Source organism: Mastacembelus armatus, chromosome 17 (genome assembly GCF_900324485.2).
Source record: "Mastacembelus armatus chromosome 17, fMasArm1.2, whole genome shotgun sequence".
Lineage (NCBI taxonomy): Eukaryota > Metazoa > Chordata > Actinopteri > Synbranchiformes > Mastacembelidae > Mastacembelus > Mastacembelus armatus.
The window spans coordinates 9,938,239-9,952,078 of record NC_046649.1 but is presented as its reverse complement, the minus strand read 5'-3'; the positions used below and the strand labels follow the sequence as shown (position 1 = coordinate 9,952,078).

At 40.3% G+C, this 13,840-nt stretch overlaps 3 protein-coding genes across 4 annotated transcripts in view; 1 reads left to right on the top strand and 2 right to left on the bottom strand.

Annotated features, from left to right (window-relative positions):
• Positions 1 to 8: 8 nt before the first annotated feature.
• On the top strand, positions 9 to 5,452 carry glmna (glomulin, FKBP associated protein a). 2 transcript variants are annotated; one of them, XM_026312854.1, is made up of 19 exons: positions 9 to 91; positions 392 to 465; positions 912 to 1,037; positions 1,135 to 1,248; positions 1,350 to 1,458; positions 1,559 to 1,832; positions 1,968 to 2,067; positions 2,189 to 2,370; positions 2,516 to 2,569; positions 2,703 to 2,733; positions 3,029 to 3,118; positions 3,247 to 3,288; positions 3,551 to 3,624; positions 3,711 to 3,795; positions 3,930 to 4,039; positions 4,405 to 4,468; positions 4,657 to 4,792; positions 4,918 to 4,988; positions 5,094 to 5,452. In XM_026312854.1, exons 2-19 carry the CDS (start codon positions 427 to 429, stop codon positions 5,181 to 5,183), a joined length of 1,791 nt encoding a protein of 596 aa, XP_026168639.1. In that variant the 5' UTR covers positions 9 to 91; positions 392 to 426; the 3' UTR covers positions 5,184 to 5,452. The 2 variants fall into 2 exon arrangements, with proteins under 2 accessions (XP_026168639.1, XP_026168640.1); XM_026312855.1 differs by lacking the exons at positions 4,918 to 4,988; positions 5,094 to 5,452 and having other exon boundaries at positions 3,934 to 4,039.
• A 178-nt stretch (positions 5,453 to 5,630) lies between these two features.
• On the bottom strand, positions 5,631 to 10,636 carry cdc7 (cell division cycle 7 homolog (S. cerevisiae)). The gene is made up of 12 exons (XM_026312853.2): positions 10,456 to 10,636; positions 10,068 to 10,158; positions 9,868 to 9,954; positions 9,597 to 9,732; positions 8,961 to 9,054; positions 8,688 to 8,830; positions 8,168 to 8,492; positions 7,840 to 7,947; positions 7,387 to 7,562; positions 6,707 to 6,789; positions 6,377 to 6,526; positions 5,631 to 6,224 (listed from the first exon to the last, which is right to left on the bottom strand). The coding sequence occupies exons 2-12, from the start codon at positions 10,156 to 10,158 to the stop codon at positions 5,773 to 5,775; spliced, it is 1,845 nt and encodes a 614-aa protein (XP_026168638.1). The 5' UTR covers positions 10,456 to 10,636; the 3' UTR covers positions 5,631 to 5,772.
• Positions 10,637 to 11,122: 486 nt separating this feature from the next.
• hfm1 (helicase for meiosis 1) overlaps positions 11,123 to 13,840 on the bottom strand; it is a 15,930-nt gene continuing 13,212 nt past the window's right edge. The window contains exons 34-40 of the mRNA XM_026312851.1: positions 13,700 to 13,812; positions 13,487 to 13,573; positions 12,318 to 12,608; positions 12,042 to 12,123; positions 11,766 to 11,844; positions 11,486 to 11,631; positions 11,123 to 11,327 (exon numbers count right to left, since the gene is read on the bottom strand). Coding sequence (XP_026168636.1) covers positions 11,273 to 11,327; positions 11,486 to 11,631; positions 11,766 to 11,844; positions 12,042 to 12,123; positions 12,318 to 12,608; positions 13,487 to 13,573; positions 13,700 to 13,812 — 853 coding nt within the window. The 3' untranslated portion in view covers positions 11,123 to 11,272. The remainder of the gene's footprint in view (positions 11,328 to 11,485; positions 11,632 to 11,765; positions 11,845 to 12,041; positions 12,124 to 12,317; positions 12,609 to 13,486; positions 13,574 to 13,699; positions 13,813 to 13,840) is intronic.

Below are 13,840 nucleotides of genomic sequence, written 5' to 3'. Positions count from 1 at the left end.
CCGACGTATTTAACTCTACGGAAGGCCGGAAGGGACAATAGAGCGGTTAGCATGGTGCTTTTCACCGTGATCCGGGGAACGTGCTGCTAAGGTGAGTGTTTACTTCAGTGTTGTCCTTTTGTTTTATATTCTTCAACAATGCTTAGTGGTGGCTACAGTGTTCATTTAGTTTATATAAACCGGATTGGCTAAGCTAACCCAGAAACAGAGACTATACTGATCCAGGTCTCTGTTGACAGATTGCCCAGTCTCCTTACAGAGGCATGAGGTTTTATCTGACCTTATCCATATCTATGATCCAGGTGTTTGCACATATAAATGATAAACCAGAACAGCCACGTGGTTTTATTATGGAGTGCAGTTTTGTGACTGTGTCCTGTTTGTTTTGGAGGATTCCTGCATAAAGCCCACCTGAGCACAGCAGGGATGGCTCTGGAGCAGTTCAGTGATGTGGTCCAGAGATGTGTGAGTCCAGGCTCCTGTACTACATCCCACCACCTACCACATTTCTGTATTTAGCCAAGGATCTCCACAAACACATTAAGACAGTTCATTTATACCAGACAAGAAATCTGAATGCATTTACACAGTGAGCAACAGTGATACCTCTTTTCTAGCTCTGTGTGTTTAAACTGCACTTAGCTGCATGCAAAGCCTTCAGTCTGCTCCATCTACCTGATTCTAATAACCATGCTTCATTCTTTTGAAAGAGGTTTGATTATATCTGAAATAAAAAAAGTTGGATTAAAATTTTACTGACTACTAATTGACTAATGTTTATTTTGATCATGGGCTTAACTACTTGTTTTTGCTTGAAAAGTGGCAAAAAAAATTATTACTCAATATTCAATAATAAATAAATCAAGTTCTTCAATGAAACATCTATTTTTATTCATCACTCCTTCACATAGCAAGGCCTCCCTGATGACAGCTACACAAGTGAGGATCATGATGTCTTCACGATTGCAGGAAGGTCGTGCATAGCGGAGGGAAACAGCACGCAAGTCCTCAGTGTTGTTCTTGATGAAAAGAATCAGGTACGTCGCTCAATGCTGACCCCGACAGTTTCAGCCTGTTGACATGTATATAAGTTTGTAGCACTTTGCTGCACATGATGCTCCTCTCTTTCTATAGGACATAGTGAGATGTTTGGGCTGGAATCTGCTGCCATCCCTGATCAAGGTTTTGCTCAAGAAAGAAGAAAAGAGCCTTCCTCAATGCCTGGCCATCTTCAACCACCTGCTAGAGGTCTGTTCGTCCTCGGTATAGATGCTTTGAATTGAATGTACATGAGCAGCATGTAGATGGCTGTGCTGGGTGTATAGCTGGATTTTTCTTTGGTTTTCGAGACCTGCAGACCTAAAGAGCTGCTGATTGGCCTGTTGGAGCAGCTGGAGCAGGATGACCCTGACACCATAGCAGAGAGCCTTCACCTGCTGTTGAACCCTCTACAGAAAGGTAAGGCCAGTTTTCCTTTGCATGTCCTTCACATGTCCATCTTAAATACAGCCCTCTCCAGTTGCTTCTCCTCCTCTTGTCACACGTCTCTTCCTCTCAGTTCTGCTTTGTCTGGGCACCCGCAAAGCCTCGTCCTTGGGCATGACCCTGTCCTCCGTGCTGGACCAGGTGGCCAAACTGCCTCTACCTCACACCAAGGAGCAAGAGGAGGATGACGTCTTCTCGCTTTGCCGCTGCTGCACCAGCCTGATATCCTTTGTCAGGCCCTTCGTCCAAGAGGCCAAGCAAAACCTCCTGAGCAGTGAAGAGCTGAGCGAGAGCACGAACAAGGTGGCGGGTGTAGAGGATGAGCTGCGGACGGAGCTGCTGAAGTTGTGAGTGAGAAGTTTAAATTGTTTAAACACACACCAGCATAGAAAATACCTGCTTATAGTGCACGTCGTGTCACAGTAGTTTATAGTCAAAAACTGTGTGAAATACTGAGGACACTGTGTTTTTCTGCTCTGTAGCTGTATGAAGACTCTGAGTCACCCTCTGTTGGAGTTACAACTAAAGGACCCTGACACTCTGGCTGTGTCTCCCCTCAGGGATTTTGCCTCAGAGATTCTGGTACAGCTACTTTAAAAACCATATGAAATGAAAATGAATTGACCATTCTTTGAAGAGCTGGCATCACCCTGTAACGTTAGCGTAAATGTTGTGATGGGCCCCGTGTGCTTGGTTTTTACAGGACACCCTCAGTGCTATAAGAGAGCCCCTCCCCAGTCTCGTGTTCCGGCCCCTGCTGAAGAGGAAACAGGTTCCAGGCTTTCTAGAGCAGGAGGTGCGTTACCCTAAAGAGTCTCTGGCCAGCCTGGCTCACCTGCTGTTTGTCCATCACATGGCTACAGACACATTCCCCAATGTTTTCAGGTAGGACAGAAGAAACTTCTATCACCATTAAGTCCCACTGACACACTTTACGTTTCAAATATTGGTTAGAAATTAGCGCTGGATTATAGCGATGATGATTCCCACTGCTTGTTAGTGATTGTTAGAAATCTCTCTGTGTCTACAGTCCTGTGTTCTGTCTTCGGTCTAACATGGAGCACATCTGTCTCCTCCTGTCCAGGTGAATACATCACACATTATAATCAAAGCTGTTGAATGGATATAAGTCTTATAACGGTTTAATTTGACTCTTGGCTGTCTGACCTGCTTTCAATATTAACACCCCGTAACTTTACCCACTTTTTGTTTGTTAGATCTGAGGAGAGCAGGATTCAGAAAGGACTGGTGAGTCAGCCTGAGACAAAGATGAGGGTTGTTTTCATTGCTATGACTTTCTGGACATTAGATTTATGGTTTCCAAATTTTTAGAGAGGGGAAAAAATAAATCTTTTTAATCACTGGTGTAATGTACTTGTTTGTTACAGGACATGATATTGAAAGGCAGACACAGTTTTATAGTGAAACTTCAAACATTTAAAACACTTAGATAATATACAGTAGCTTATAAGCTATCCCAATGATACTATATCCCACAACGTACCACATATCCCAATCCAGAAGTGTGTTGTCCATCACACAGGAGCTGTATGAGAAGAGTCTGGTGCGGCTGGAGGATGGCAGTCTGCCTGCAGATCTGCTGGAGATTAAAACCTTCCTCACAGTCCCTCAGGTATCTCCTCTGCTTGTTCACGCTAACTTCAGCTTTTGAATCTCCTAGTGTGGTGCTGTTTTACTGCTACTCATTACTGTGCACTATTCTTATAATTCTTAGTTATAAATGTCAACATTTATTTTCAGAACTTGGTGAAGGTCATGACGATATGTCAGAGACAGGATTTGGTAAGCCATTTGTAGATCATGTATTTTATGGGAACTGTAGGATTAGCTGTGTGTATACATTCATATAGGTGTAATTGTAATGCCATAGCATTGGTAATGCTTTTTTTCTTCTTTTGTGTTAATTATAACTTTTTGAAACAACATACATGTTTATCACTTGAATCCATTATTCTTTGGCTGAAAGCATTTTGAAAATAGATTTTTTTTTTTTTTTTTTTTTTAAATGTATATATGTTTTTTTTTTTTTGTTTTGTTTTATCAGAGAACCAGAGGTCTGAAGGTGTTCCAGATGAGCATTGATAAGTTTGATACTGAAGCCAAGTATAGTTTCTTCCAGTAAGTTCCACATGTCAAACTTGAAACCAACAAGAAATGTGTTTTTCTGTTCCACCCCTCAATATAATGAGGTCATCCTGTTTCAGGTACATGCTGAAGACCAGTAATCACTCAGGAGTCGAAGGTTACATCATCAAAAACATCAAGAGTCAGATTGACCTTGCCCTGCAGGTCAGATGATTTTTTTTTTTCAATTTCATGGTGGCTGTCAGCTTTGTTGCTTTGCTTCTACAGGATTTGGAGCAGTAACTAAGAGCTAAATAGAAGTGTGGGCTGTTAAAAATCTCGTCTTTGTCTGTTCTCAGCCAGGTAACGGTAACGCCTGGTTTGAGGGGGCTCACCTGCTCCCTCTGCTGCGCCAAGTTCTCAGTCTGCCAGATGGCCCAGAGACGGACCTGCTGCAGTACCTGGACAGGTCAGCACACATATACTGCAACGCTCCAGCCATTCATTTTCTAAGGGCTCAGAGGCACCGGGAGCTGTAGCCTATCCCAGCATGCACTGGGCAAAAGGAAATGTCCACAAATCCGTCTGAGTACACGTAATCACCTTTTAATGCCTGAGCTTCTTTGTCCCAAAAGCAAAATATAAAAAAAAAAAAAGCATTTTTCAATATTTTCCATTGTCATGTATAAAACATGACAGTCTGGCATTTCCGCACTGCATTTTCACTTTACTCATCACATACACAGATACTAACAGACCATCGGCTGATTAAAAACGGTTTAGTTCTAAGGTCTTTTGTTGTATTGTCACGTTTATGTTTGTTATATTTTTCAGAGTTATGGAGTCTCTGAACCTGCTGCGTTACCTGGTCATCAGAGACAAAGTGACAGAAAACCAGGTGAGCTTTTAGTGCTGCGGCGTAAACTGTAGTCTCACAGCAGGAGGTGTGACCTGTTTCACTGCTAAAGGAATTAAGTGGCTGAATTTATGAAACATCAAGATGTATCAAATTTCCCCTGTGCCCCTTGAAACATGGAAGATCGCATTTGGAAATGTACAATCGCTGCTGTTGTTCTGATGTTACAGACCGGGATCTGGACAGAGCTGTATAAAATAGAGGATACATTCCTAAAGCCTCTGCGTGTTGGGTTGAACATGTCCAGAGCTCACTATGAGAGGGAGCTCCACAACATCAAGGAAACAAAGAAGGGCAAGGCCAAAGGTTAGACACCAACATTCACAGTGATGCTGAGGCTTAGTTTCAGTCACTCACATACTTTGGTATTAGTTATGTGCTCAGGCCTAACATAATATAAAATAACTCTGAAATGAATGTGTTTCCTACAGAGGAGTCTGTGCTTTCTGTGTCTGTTGGTGATGAGAAGCTGCCTAAAATGACACCAGAGTCTCAGATTCAGGTCAGTGACTGTTTCAGATTCATATAACAACTAAGTAGCATTTGATTACTGCAGTAGTAAAAAAGCACCGTGATGACCTTACTGAGTTTTAATGTGTGATTTCAGGCTCTGCACTCAGCCCTGCATACGTTTGACATGATGGAGAGCGTGTTGGTGCGGCTAGAGGAACTCATCGAAGGGAACAACAATGTTTGACTCCAGTTATCAGACATTATAACCCGTCTCAGGGCTCAGTGAGCAAAAAGAAGTCTTCTATTGGCTGACTGGTCCAGCAGAAATCATTTGTGAGGTCATCATTTCAAACACATACTGGATCATGTAACTCCTATTGACTTTTTCTTCATTTTTCAACTGTTTTAAGTCGTTTTCAACAGGTTCACTAGAAGTTTAAACTTTAATATAACTATAAAATGTTGCATAGTGTCTATAAAACAAATAAAGACAAACTTTCCAACTTTTCCACACAGAGGTTACAAGCTGTATTATTTTCTAATAAGTGTGTTACTTTCTTTGTAAAAGCAAAGAGGAAATATTAAGATATTTGTATGTATATGACTTTACATACAATAAATACTTGTTTTGTTACTTTCATTTATTACAAAATACATAGAGTGAGGCAGACAGCATCATTCATACTCATAAAAACCATACATAAAAAAGCACACGGAACTGTACCAGATCTTGTTCAGGTAATTTCATCACATATATACTTGAACATTTCTAAATCTGAACCCGAGCCTGAGAAGCCACAACTGCATTTCTGTGTCAGTGACAGGCCACAGGTTTACAGGTCTCTGAATAGTGGGTGCTGCAGAGCCTGAGCAGCTGTAATTCTAGTGGAAGGGTTCAGGTCCAGCAGCTGGTCCAGGAGGTCATAGGCTTCATCAGGAACACCGTCCCAGCCCTGCTCATCTTCCTCTGCTTTGCAGTCTGTCTCTGAGCTCTGCTTAGCAGTTCCTTTGCTCCCTGAATGTTTCTGGTGTTTTGGACGATTAGAAGAGAGAGACAGAGAAGTTTCACCTGTTCCACCTCTGTTCAGCTTGACTGTTTCTTCAGTAGGATGGTGACTAGGTGTATAATCTGGGAATTTATGATGAAGCGTGGTAGTAGAGTCTCTGCTTGCTCCAGGAAGTGGTGTGACCTCATCCTCTGGTGAACGTCTTTGTCCTCTTAGAGTCTCACACAGTGTCCTCAGGTCTTGTCGAGGCAGCTCCCGACTGCACACCACTGCTTTACCTGAACATGAGGTCAAAGCCGTGCATGTTTAGTATTTACACAGAACCTTCCATGGATCACAGTGCAGTTGAATTCAGACTTCTCACTGTCACTTTCAGTCGAACACAACACTTACACAGACATGTAACAAAATAAATTATGTATAAACACACCAAAAGTCTTAGCAGCCTGGATGGTCTCTCTGGAGCCTCGTATAGTCATGATCTGAGTGAGAGCGATCAGGTCATCGTTGGCTTTGAAGAATGGGTAACGACTACTGAGCAGCGAGAGCAGGATCACACCAGCTGACCACATGTCTATGGCTGCAGAACAGGCAGAGCAGACAGGACGGTGCCACATTAGTCACAGAAAGAGTGGCCAGAGTCCATTTTTGTTTGATTTGTTATTTACTACTACTAGAGAATTTTTGTGGTTCCAGCTCATCTGTGACAAAATCCTCAAGCAAGAGAGCAATATAAGCAACAACAGTTTGAGATACTGACCTGTTCCTTGATTGGGACACTTTGTGAGGACTTCTGGTGCCCTGAAGCCTGGAGTTCCAGCTCTTGGTGCCACCTGCTGCTTCCTTCAGTCAAAAACAAGGACATGAAAGAAACATTTGCTGAGAGCAGCACACTGAGCAGAAATCAAATATGAATTCACACAGTTTTAGATTTGGAGTCTTTTGTGAGTACTTTGGAACAAAAAAATAAATTATTTCAAGTTATGTTGCCGCCTTACATAAAGATGACAACTAAACCTGAACTGTATAAAATCATATTTCTGATAAGAACATAACTGAAATTTTATATTTAATTTGCTGACTAAAATATGTAGTATGTAAATAAATGAAATATTATGATATTTAAGTTGCTGACTAAAATAGGACCCTCTGTGAATTTTAAAAATGTACATACAGTAACAATCAAACAAGTGGACACACTTTCTCATTCAACTCAAGATGAAGGTGTGTCCACTTGTTCGATTGTTACTGTATGTACATTTTTAAAATTCGCCAAGGGTCCTATTTTAGTCAGCAACTTAAATATCATAATATTTCATTTATTTACATCTATAACATTTCACTAATTCATGTGTTACTGTACAAGCATGTACAAATATTGTGTGTATGCACTTTTTGAGTTCAGTTTGTAATAAAGAGTGGTTCTGTTTTTTTTGTTACCTGGACATGCAGATGTTGCAGACGCGGTCAGTAAGGTAGCAGTTACAGGTGATGCCTGGCTGAACCATCCTCTGAGATTTCTGACTGCTGCTCTGGGTCCTGACAGGCACGGGGCCCCGGCTGGCAGGGGTAAACCTTCGGCTGGCTAGGTCCTCTGTTTTGGCAGACCTTACCAGCTGAACAACAGGGATCCAAAATAAGATTTGATAGATACATGTCTGCATGACCCACAACCATCCCCCCCTTTACTGTAAGCATAGAAATTAACTTAGAGTCAGAAAATTCTTCAAACAAGATGTTTTTGCCAGGTAACAGTTGGCATTGACATGATTTATACTTTTTGTAAAACTTGACTGAATGACTAAAAATGTATACTTATGTTTTAAAAGTGTATCACATAGATTTTAATAATTGGTGTGTTCACTATGTTCCATGATCTTCTAAACTTCTTACTTCTGTCTTGATGGCGACTTGTTTGGCGGTTGAGGGAGCTGGAGTGCAGCTGTTCAGGTTCCTCTCTCCAAACACAGGCCGTTGCACTTTACGCAGTCCCATCAAATCCTAGAGCAAACAAACATGGAGGCAGAATTTAGTTAACACCAGCACATTAGTGCAGAAAACACAACAGATATTGTCATTCAGCAAATCCTTATCCCAACTTTGAGCTTGTGATATCCAATGAACTTTAATTACACCAGTGTACTGTGCATTTCTGCTCTGAGCAGACAAAGAAAATAATCAAAGACTAGTAAAGGTAAAAATATCAACTAAGTACAGACACCTTTGTGTGCTTTGTACGGGAGGTGGATGTGCTGACAGAAATTTTTTTAACCGGTGCTTTCTGACAGGCTGAGGAGGTGGTGGTAGTGGTGGAGACAGTGGAAGAGGAATGTGGAAGGGCTGCGGACCGGTGGGGAGGTAGTGAGGTGGAGGTTGTGGTGGTGCTATTGGGAAAGGGTTTAGGTGCTGCTTTGCTTCGCTGTGTGCTGTCCTGTTTCCCTGTGGACCCTCCACCTTTCTGAGACGACCTCTGCCTCACCACCTTCAGCAGATCAATCTGCGTGTCTGCTGTACCCTGAGCCAGTCCAAAGTCCACCAGTGCATACCTACACACACAAACAGGGAAATTCATAAATGCTTTATTAATGTGCCTATTTGAAATAAACTTGCCCATCTGTTCCATCTACCAAGAGAAGTCAGAATTTCCCCATTAATACATGAAAAGCTACAAGTAGGCAAAAACAGACACTTTTACTTATCAAATCATCAGGTGGAAACGTAACATGGGTGCCACTACTCACATTCTACTGTTCCTGTTATAGAGGAAATTGTTTGGTTTGATGTCTCGGTGAATGATACCAAACTGGTGGATGTGTCTCAGGGCCTTCAGTAGGTGGTAGATGTACAGACGGACCTCTTCAAAGCTCAATGAGCCAATGATATCCTAATGAATATATTGTGTTTGGATAAAATAAGTTTTTAGTTAAATATCAGCAGACACATAACAAGAATTGCAACAAGAAAGCTACTACTGGATGTATGTGACAGAAATTAATATGTGACAATGTACATACCACAAAAGCTTGATGCTCCATGTACGGCATAACAATCACCACGTGGTCCTCTTTCCTGAAGCAGTACGAGACCCCCATCACGTTTTCTCTGCCCCTGTTAACAAATGAAAACAAACTGAGTTGACATAATTCAGTTCTCTGGTTTCACTGTGAATGATGATACTATTCTTGGTTAGTCAGTTCACAGTAAAAAAAAAAAAAAAAAAAAAAAGACAATATACAAATACACACTCATATATTCAAATAATGCATGATGAAATATGTCTAGCCAAACAAATGAATGAGGAGTCCACACACCCATTTGCTGTAGAATTAAAAATAAAGAGAAGAGATTAAACTGTTTTGATATTGCTACGATTTTTATTTCACCATTTTTGAAATTTGTGACCACATAACTCCTACACGTACGTGTCAGCACTAGAACACATACATCAGTGGCAAGAATAAAAATCATTGTCTACGAGGCTAAGTCCTGACATAAAGAATACTTTAAAGAAAGTTTATAAATGTATTTTCAAATGTTACTGAAAACAAAAAATTAAATTAGCTGGTCACTTCATTGAAAAGACTGTCTGACAGTCGAGGCAGTGAAAACATCCCATTATATGCAGAAACACACAGTATTGTTGGACTCACCCAGCAACAGTGAGACACTGAAGCTCAGCAGCGATGCGTGTAGGGTGGCTGGTTGGGATGATGTGCTTCAGGGCAAACATCTCTCTCCTCCCATCCCGCATCTGAGCCTCACCCAGGTACACTGAGCTAAATGTACCTAGTGCACAAACACACATCATGAACTCGTTTGCTGCTCCAGTAAATCCAAAGAGATCAACAAGCAACTATTCCACCAACCTATTCACTATGAACTCAGTGTGACAGTGTGCACAATGTAATGCACAGCACTTACCTTCACCAATTTTGTCTATTATACGGAAAACCTTGGCTAGCTGAGGAACAGCTTTGTAGAGGTACTCAATATCCATCTCCACATCCCCTGGAAGAAAACAGAAAACAGTAACACTGTGGGAGACATTTTTGTGGACAATGTCATATTTCTCCACTCAAATCAGCGTAGGTCTACAGGTTGTAGTAAAGTATACAACTCACTGGGGACTTTGCTCTTCCTATGACTTCGGCCAGATTTGATAGTACATCCATCTTTGCTGACGCTTTCTGTGCAGACAGGAGACACTTCCATCTGAAAGACGTAGGTAAAAAGCCCAAGAAACCTTCAAATTAGACTTGAAATGTTAATGACAAAAACCAGAAACTTCCTTCGTGTTCACCATACGGTTATTCGGCGCTGGAAGTAGTGTTACGCGGTGGAGAACTGTATTCAGTGGTTATTAGCCAGCTATCTGGTTAAACAGGCAGACGTAGTAGAAATTGGTAACGTAGAGCTAACGACATTTAATAATAATATTATTAATCTAAGCTAAAGAGTGTCAGGCTAACTTAGCTAACGACAGCCGGTGTCCAACAAAAACAAACTCACCGCTTCTAGCTGGTCGTGAAAAAGAGCAGTCTTTTAAACGAACATGTCATGAACACCCTGTACTGTCATAACCTACTGCTCCATCGGTGAAGCTTCAAATATGTAAGTCTCAATAAAGCTCTTTGTCCACTTTCAGCCTGAAGCTTTTCCGCCAACAACAAACTCCGCGCTAAAAGTGACGTCACAGATCTCGCGTTACGGCAGCACAAACCACGTGGTATGAAGTGGTCTGCACATGGTGCTGCGTGGACTAAACCTTAGCGTCAGAGTACAGATGGACACTCTTGTAGCACTTTATTCACAAAACATCTATTTAATCTATTCCTTTTCATGGTTTCATATATTGATGACTTTGAATACGACCTACTGACCAGTCACTATTAATCAGTAACAACCACAGCAACAGAGCCAACTCCATCCCTTCTCTGGATGATCATGGTCTCAGTAAAAACTTCTCTTTTAGTTTAGAAAACCTTTTGCTAAAATTTTCTCCTATTTGTAAGATAACGCATTTAGCCACAGATACACACAACAACTCAAAAGATGGCCTTCTGATTTATTTACATACTTAAAACCTTGACCACCATCACAAACCTATTAAATAAGTTACAGATTTAAGCTGATTTATATGGTGAGAATTTATTTTGAAAATACATGCACTCTATAATCCAATGAACCCAACCTTTATTAAATAAATAACAAATAAAATACATAAATTACAGTAGTAACAATTGGAACCATTAGAACACAGGAACATAAACACAAACATGAAGAAACCTCATTATGTTTAAAACATATTGATGCACAAGCAGTATTCCTAAAATATGCCATCAAATATCCCAAGGAACGCTTCCTCCTCTTTTCTGTCGGTGCTGAACGTGCAGTATGTAAAAAAGAGAGGATGGGTATACGTTACTTAACTAAACTTTATTAAAAGTATATTACAAACAGTACTTTACTGATTTTTTGCTAAGGAAAATATACCAATAAATAAATACATATGAATCCTTGCTATTATGATTTACTCTACCTTGCACTGAGACCTGAGCTGACATTAGATGGGTCACTTATTCTTGAGAAGAAATCAAATTTTTTGGTCACTGGGGCAACATGAGTCTCTTTGAGGAGATTATCTGGTGTTTTTATTGCGGTCTCTTCACTGAAGATGTTTGGTCTCTGCACCATGAGAAAAGAGACAAATGTTTCACAAGTCAAGGTACTGTTGGTCAGATGCTGACCATACATCAGATTATAAAAACAATAACATGTTTACAGACACCCATCACTACTCTTAATAGACAGAAACATACCTTTTTATTCCACTCAAGTGTGATTCTGCTTTGTGGTCTGACTGTGATCGGTGAGGGTCTGACTTTTCTGTTTTCAAGGCTTAACGTTGGTAAAATTGAAATAAAACACCAAAATATAACAGGTTTTTACTGTCTTTACAGGAGCATGAAAACTCATTGGACAACTGTATTGCCTCAAAGTAAACTTTATGGTTTTCACACATTATTTGATTACTGGCATTTGAAACAAATAGTTTGCCTTAATTGTAAGCAAAATTAGCCTGGTTCTGGCCTTACCTCGGTGGAGGTCTGGCAGTGGTTATACACGGTTTGAGGTGTGAGAGTCCAAGAAATGCTGGTGCTGATGTAGCAGCACAGCCTACACAAAAATGTATTTATGCATTTCAAAATCATGATAAAAGAATTATACCACATTGTGTAATCAGATGTATAATCAGACAGTATAATAGTTGATTAGAACATGTGTATAACTAATTACAAGCAGATGCTTGAAAACATAACAATCCACACACATTTTAAAGTTCTCTGTGAGAAACTCCAACTTTACTTTACCTGTGGTGTTCCACTCAATAGGCTGCTGGATTTGAGGTGCGGCATTATTTGTACATGAGTCATATGAAGTGTCACTTGCATGCACCAGGTTCTCATCTTCAAAGTCGTCCCATTCATTTCCAAGGTCAAAGCTGACTGTTGGTATTTGAGATGAGGAAGCAGATTCATGGTGAGCGTGCTGGTTTGATGCTGCTGTGGATATTTGTGAGCAACCTGAGTTGCTTGTATTGATCTGGCTTAGATGCTGTTTAGGGTTCTGAGTGAATCCTGGTTTCATCCAGACTGAGGAACCTAAATGCAGAATTAAAAAAGGACGGGTTCAGTAAATGTTATAGCACCATAGACCCTCTTAGCTTCAGTCTGACAAAAGTACCTGAATGTTTTACGTTAAATGCCATATTTACTGGCTTTGCATGATTTCTATCATCCATTAACAATAACAATAACTGCAAAATCACAAATGGTATAGATGTGTACCTTAATGATACTGATATATAAAATCATTTCAAAATCACTGACGTTTTCAATACATTTAAATGTAAAACATCATCTGTAAAAAGCTGTAATATAAATAAATAAAACGTATCATCCTCAGCTTTAAATCATCTTAAAGAAAAAGGCCACTAATTTTCTATGTTGTCTATATTATTTTCCATAAATCCCATACAGACTGAAACCAACAATGAATTTCACTGTAATATCTGTGAATCAAGAAGCCGATTTAGCTTATTCATCTGTATCACAGAAATCCACTGTCTAAAAATGATTAAAAACAGCAGCGAGCCACACTGCTGCACTGGGTGATGTTTCTTCCACACAAAAATGTGAGATCCCTTGTAAACAGAAAAGAGCTCCAAAGGCTTAGAACAGTAATCTTGTTTTGTCTCGAAAGTAAGAACGAATCAACTGCACATTCTGCATTTACACTACTCTGCTAGCTTCTTGCACTGGATTGTGTAGCAAAAATATGAAAAACAGAGAAAATCACTGACCGTATCTGTTAATTTAACTATCCTAGGCTTTTAGATTTATTTCCCTACCTTTAGATATTCATTTTAGTTCACACCAGTACTGTAGTGTACTGAGTTTGTTGTTAATAAGCAAAAACATGCAAAACCACCAATGTGGGCAGTCTACTAATGAGTTTGAGTTAAAGTGCTGGATAATACTTTGATGATGGTGAGTGTGAGATGCAGCAGGTGTTTGGAGTGGCTCCTCCATCATCCTGTGCATGTCCTCCGCATGGTCAGCATAACCTCAATTGAAGAGAAAGAGATTGACAAAGATACAAATACACAGTCAAAGACAACCTGATTATTAAACTCTGGGACAATGGGTAATGGGTAGAGTTCAGTGTCATCTTGTGCAGACCACTTATTTACTACTGTCTAGGTCGTCCAGAAAAACTATGTCTGCCAGTTGAGCACAGTCTTCTGTCAGATTCATGGTCTCCATGTGAGGTGTCACTGAAGCTTTGTATTGATTTGTTCCATACCTGCCAATCAAATAAAATACACATGAAT

Bases quoted from the DNA above. Each gene is read 5' to 3' on its own strand.
- glmna (XM_026312854.1), top strand. From the start codon at position 427: ATGGCTCTGGAGCAGTTCAGTGATGTGGTCCAGAGATGT. The intron at 2,734-3,028 runs GTGAGTCAGCCT...TCCATCACACAG, and splicing joins GCAGGATTCAGAAAGGACTG to GAGCTGTATGAGAAGAGTCT. The intron at 3,119-3,246 runs GTATCTCCTCTG...ATTTATTTTCAG, and splicing joins CCTTCCTCACAGTCCCTCAG to AACTTGGTGAAGGTCATGAC.
- cdc7 (XM_026312853.2), bottom strand. From the start codon at position 10,158: ATGGAAGTGTCTCCTGTCTGCACAGAAAGCGTCAGCAAAGATGGATGT. The intron at 9,955-10,067 runs GTGAGTTGTATA...GTTTTCTTCCAG, and splicing joins TAGGAAGAGCAAAGTCCCCA to GGGATGTGGAGATGGATATT. The intron at 6,527-6,706 runs GTCAGTATCTCA...CCTGTTCTGCAG, and splicing joins GTGTCCCAATCAAGGAACAG to CCATAGACATGTGGTCAGCT.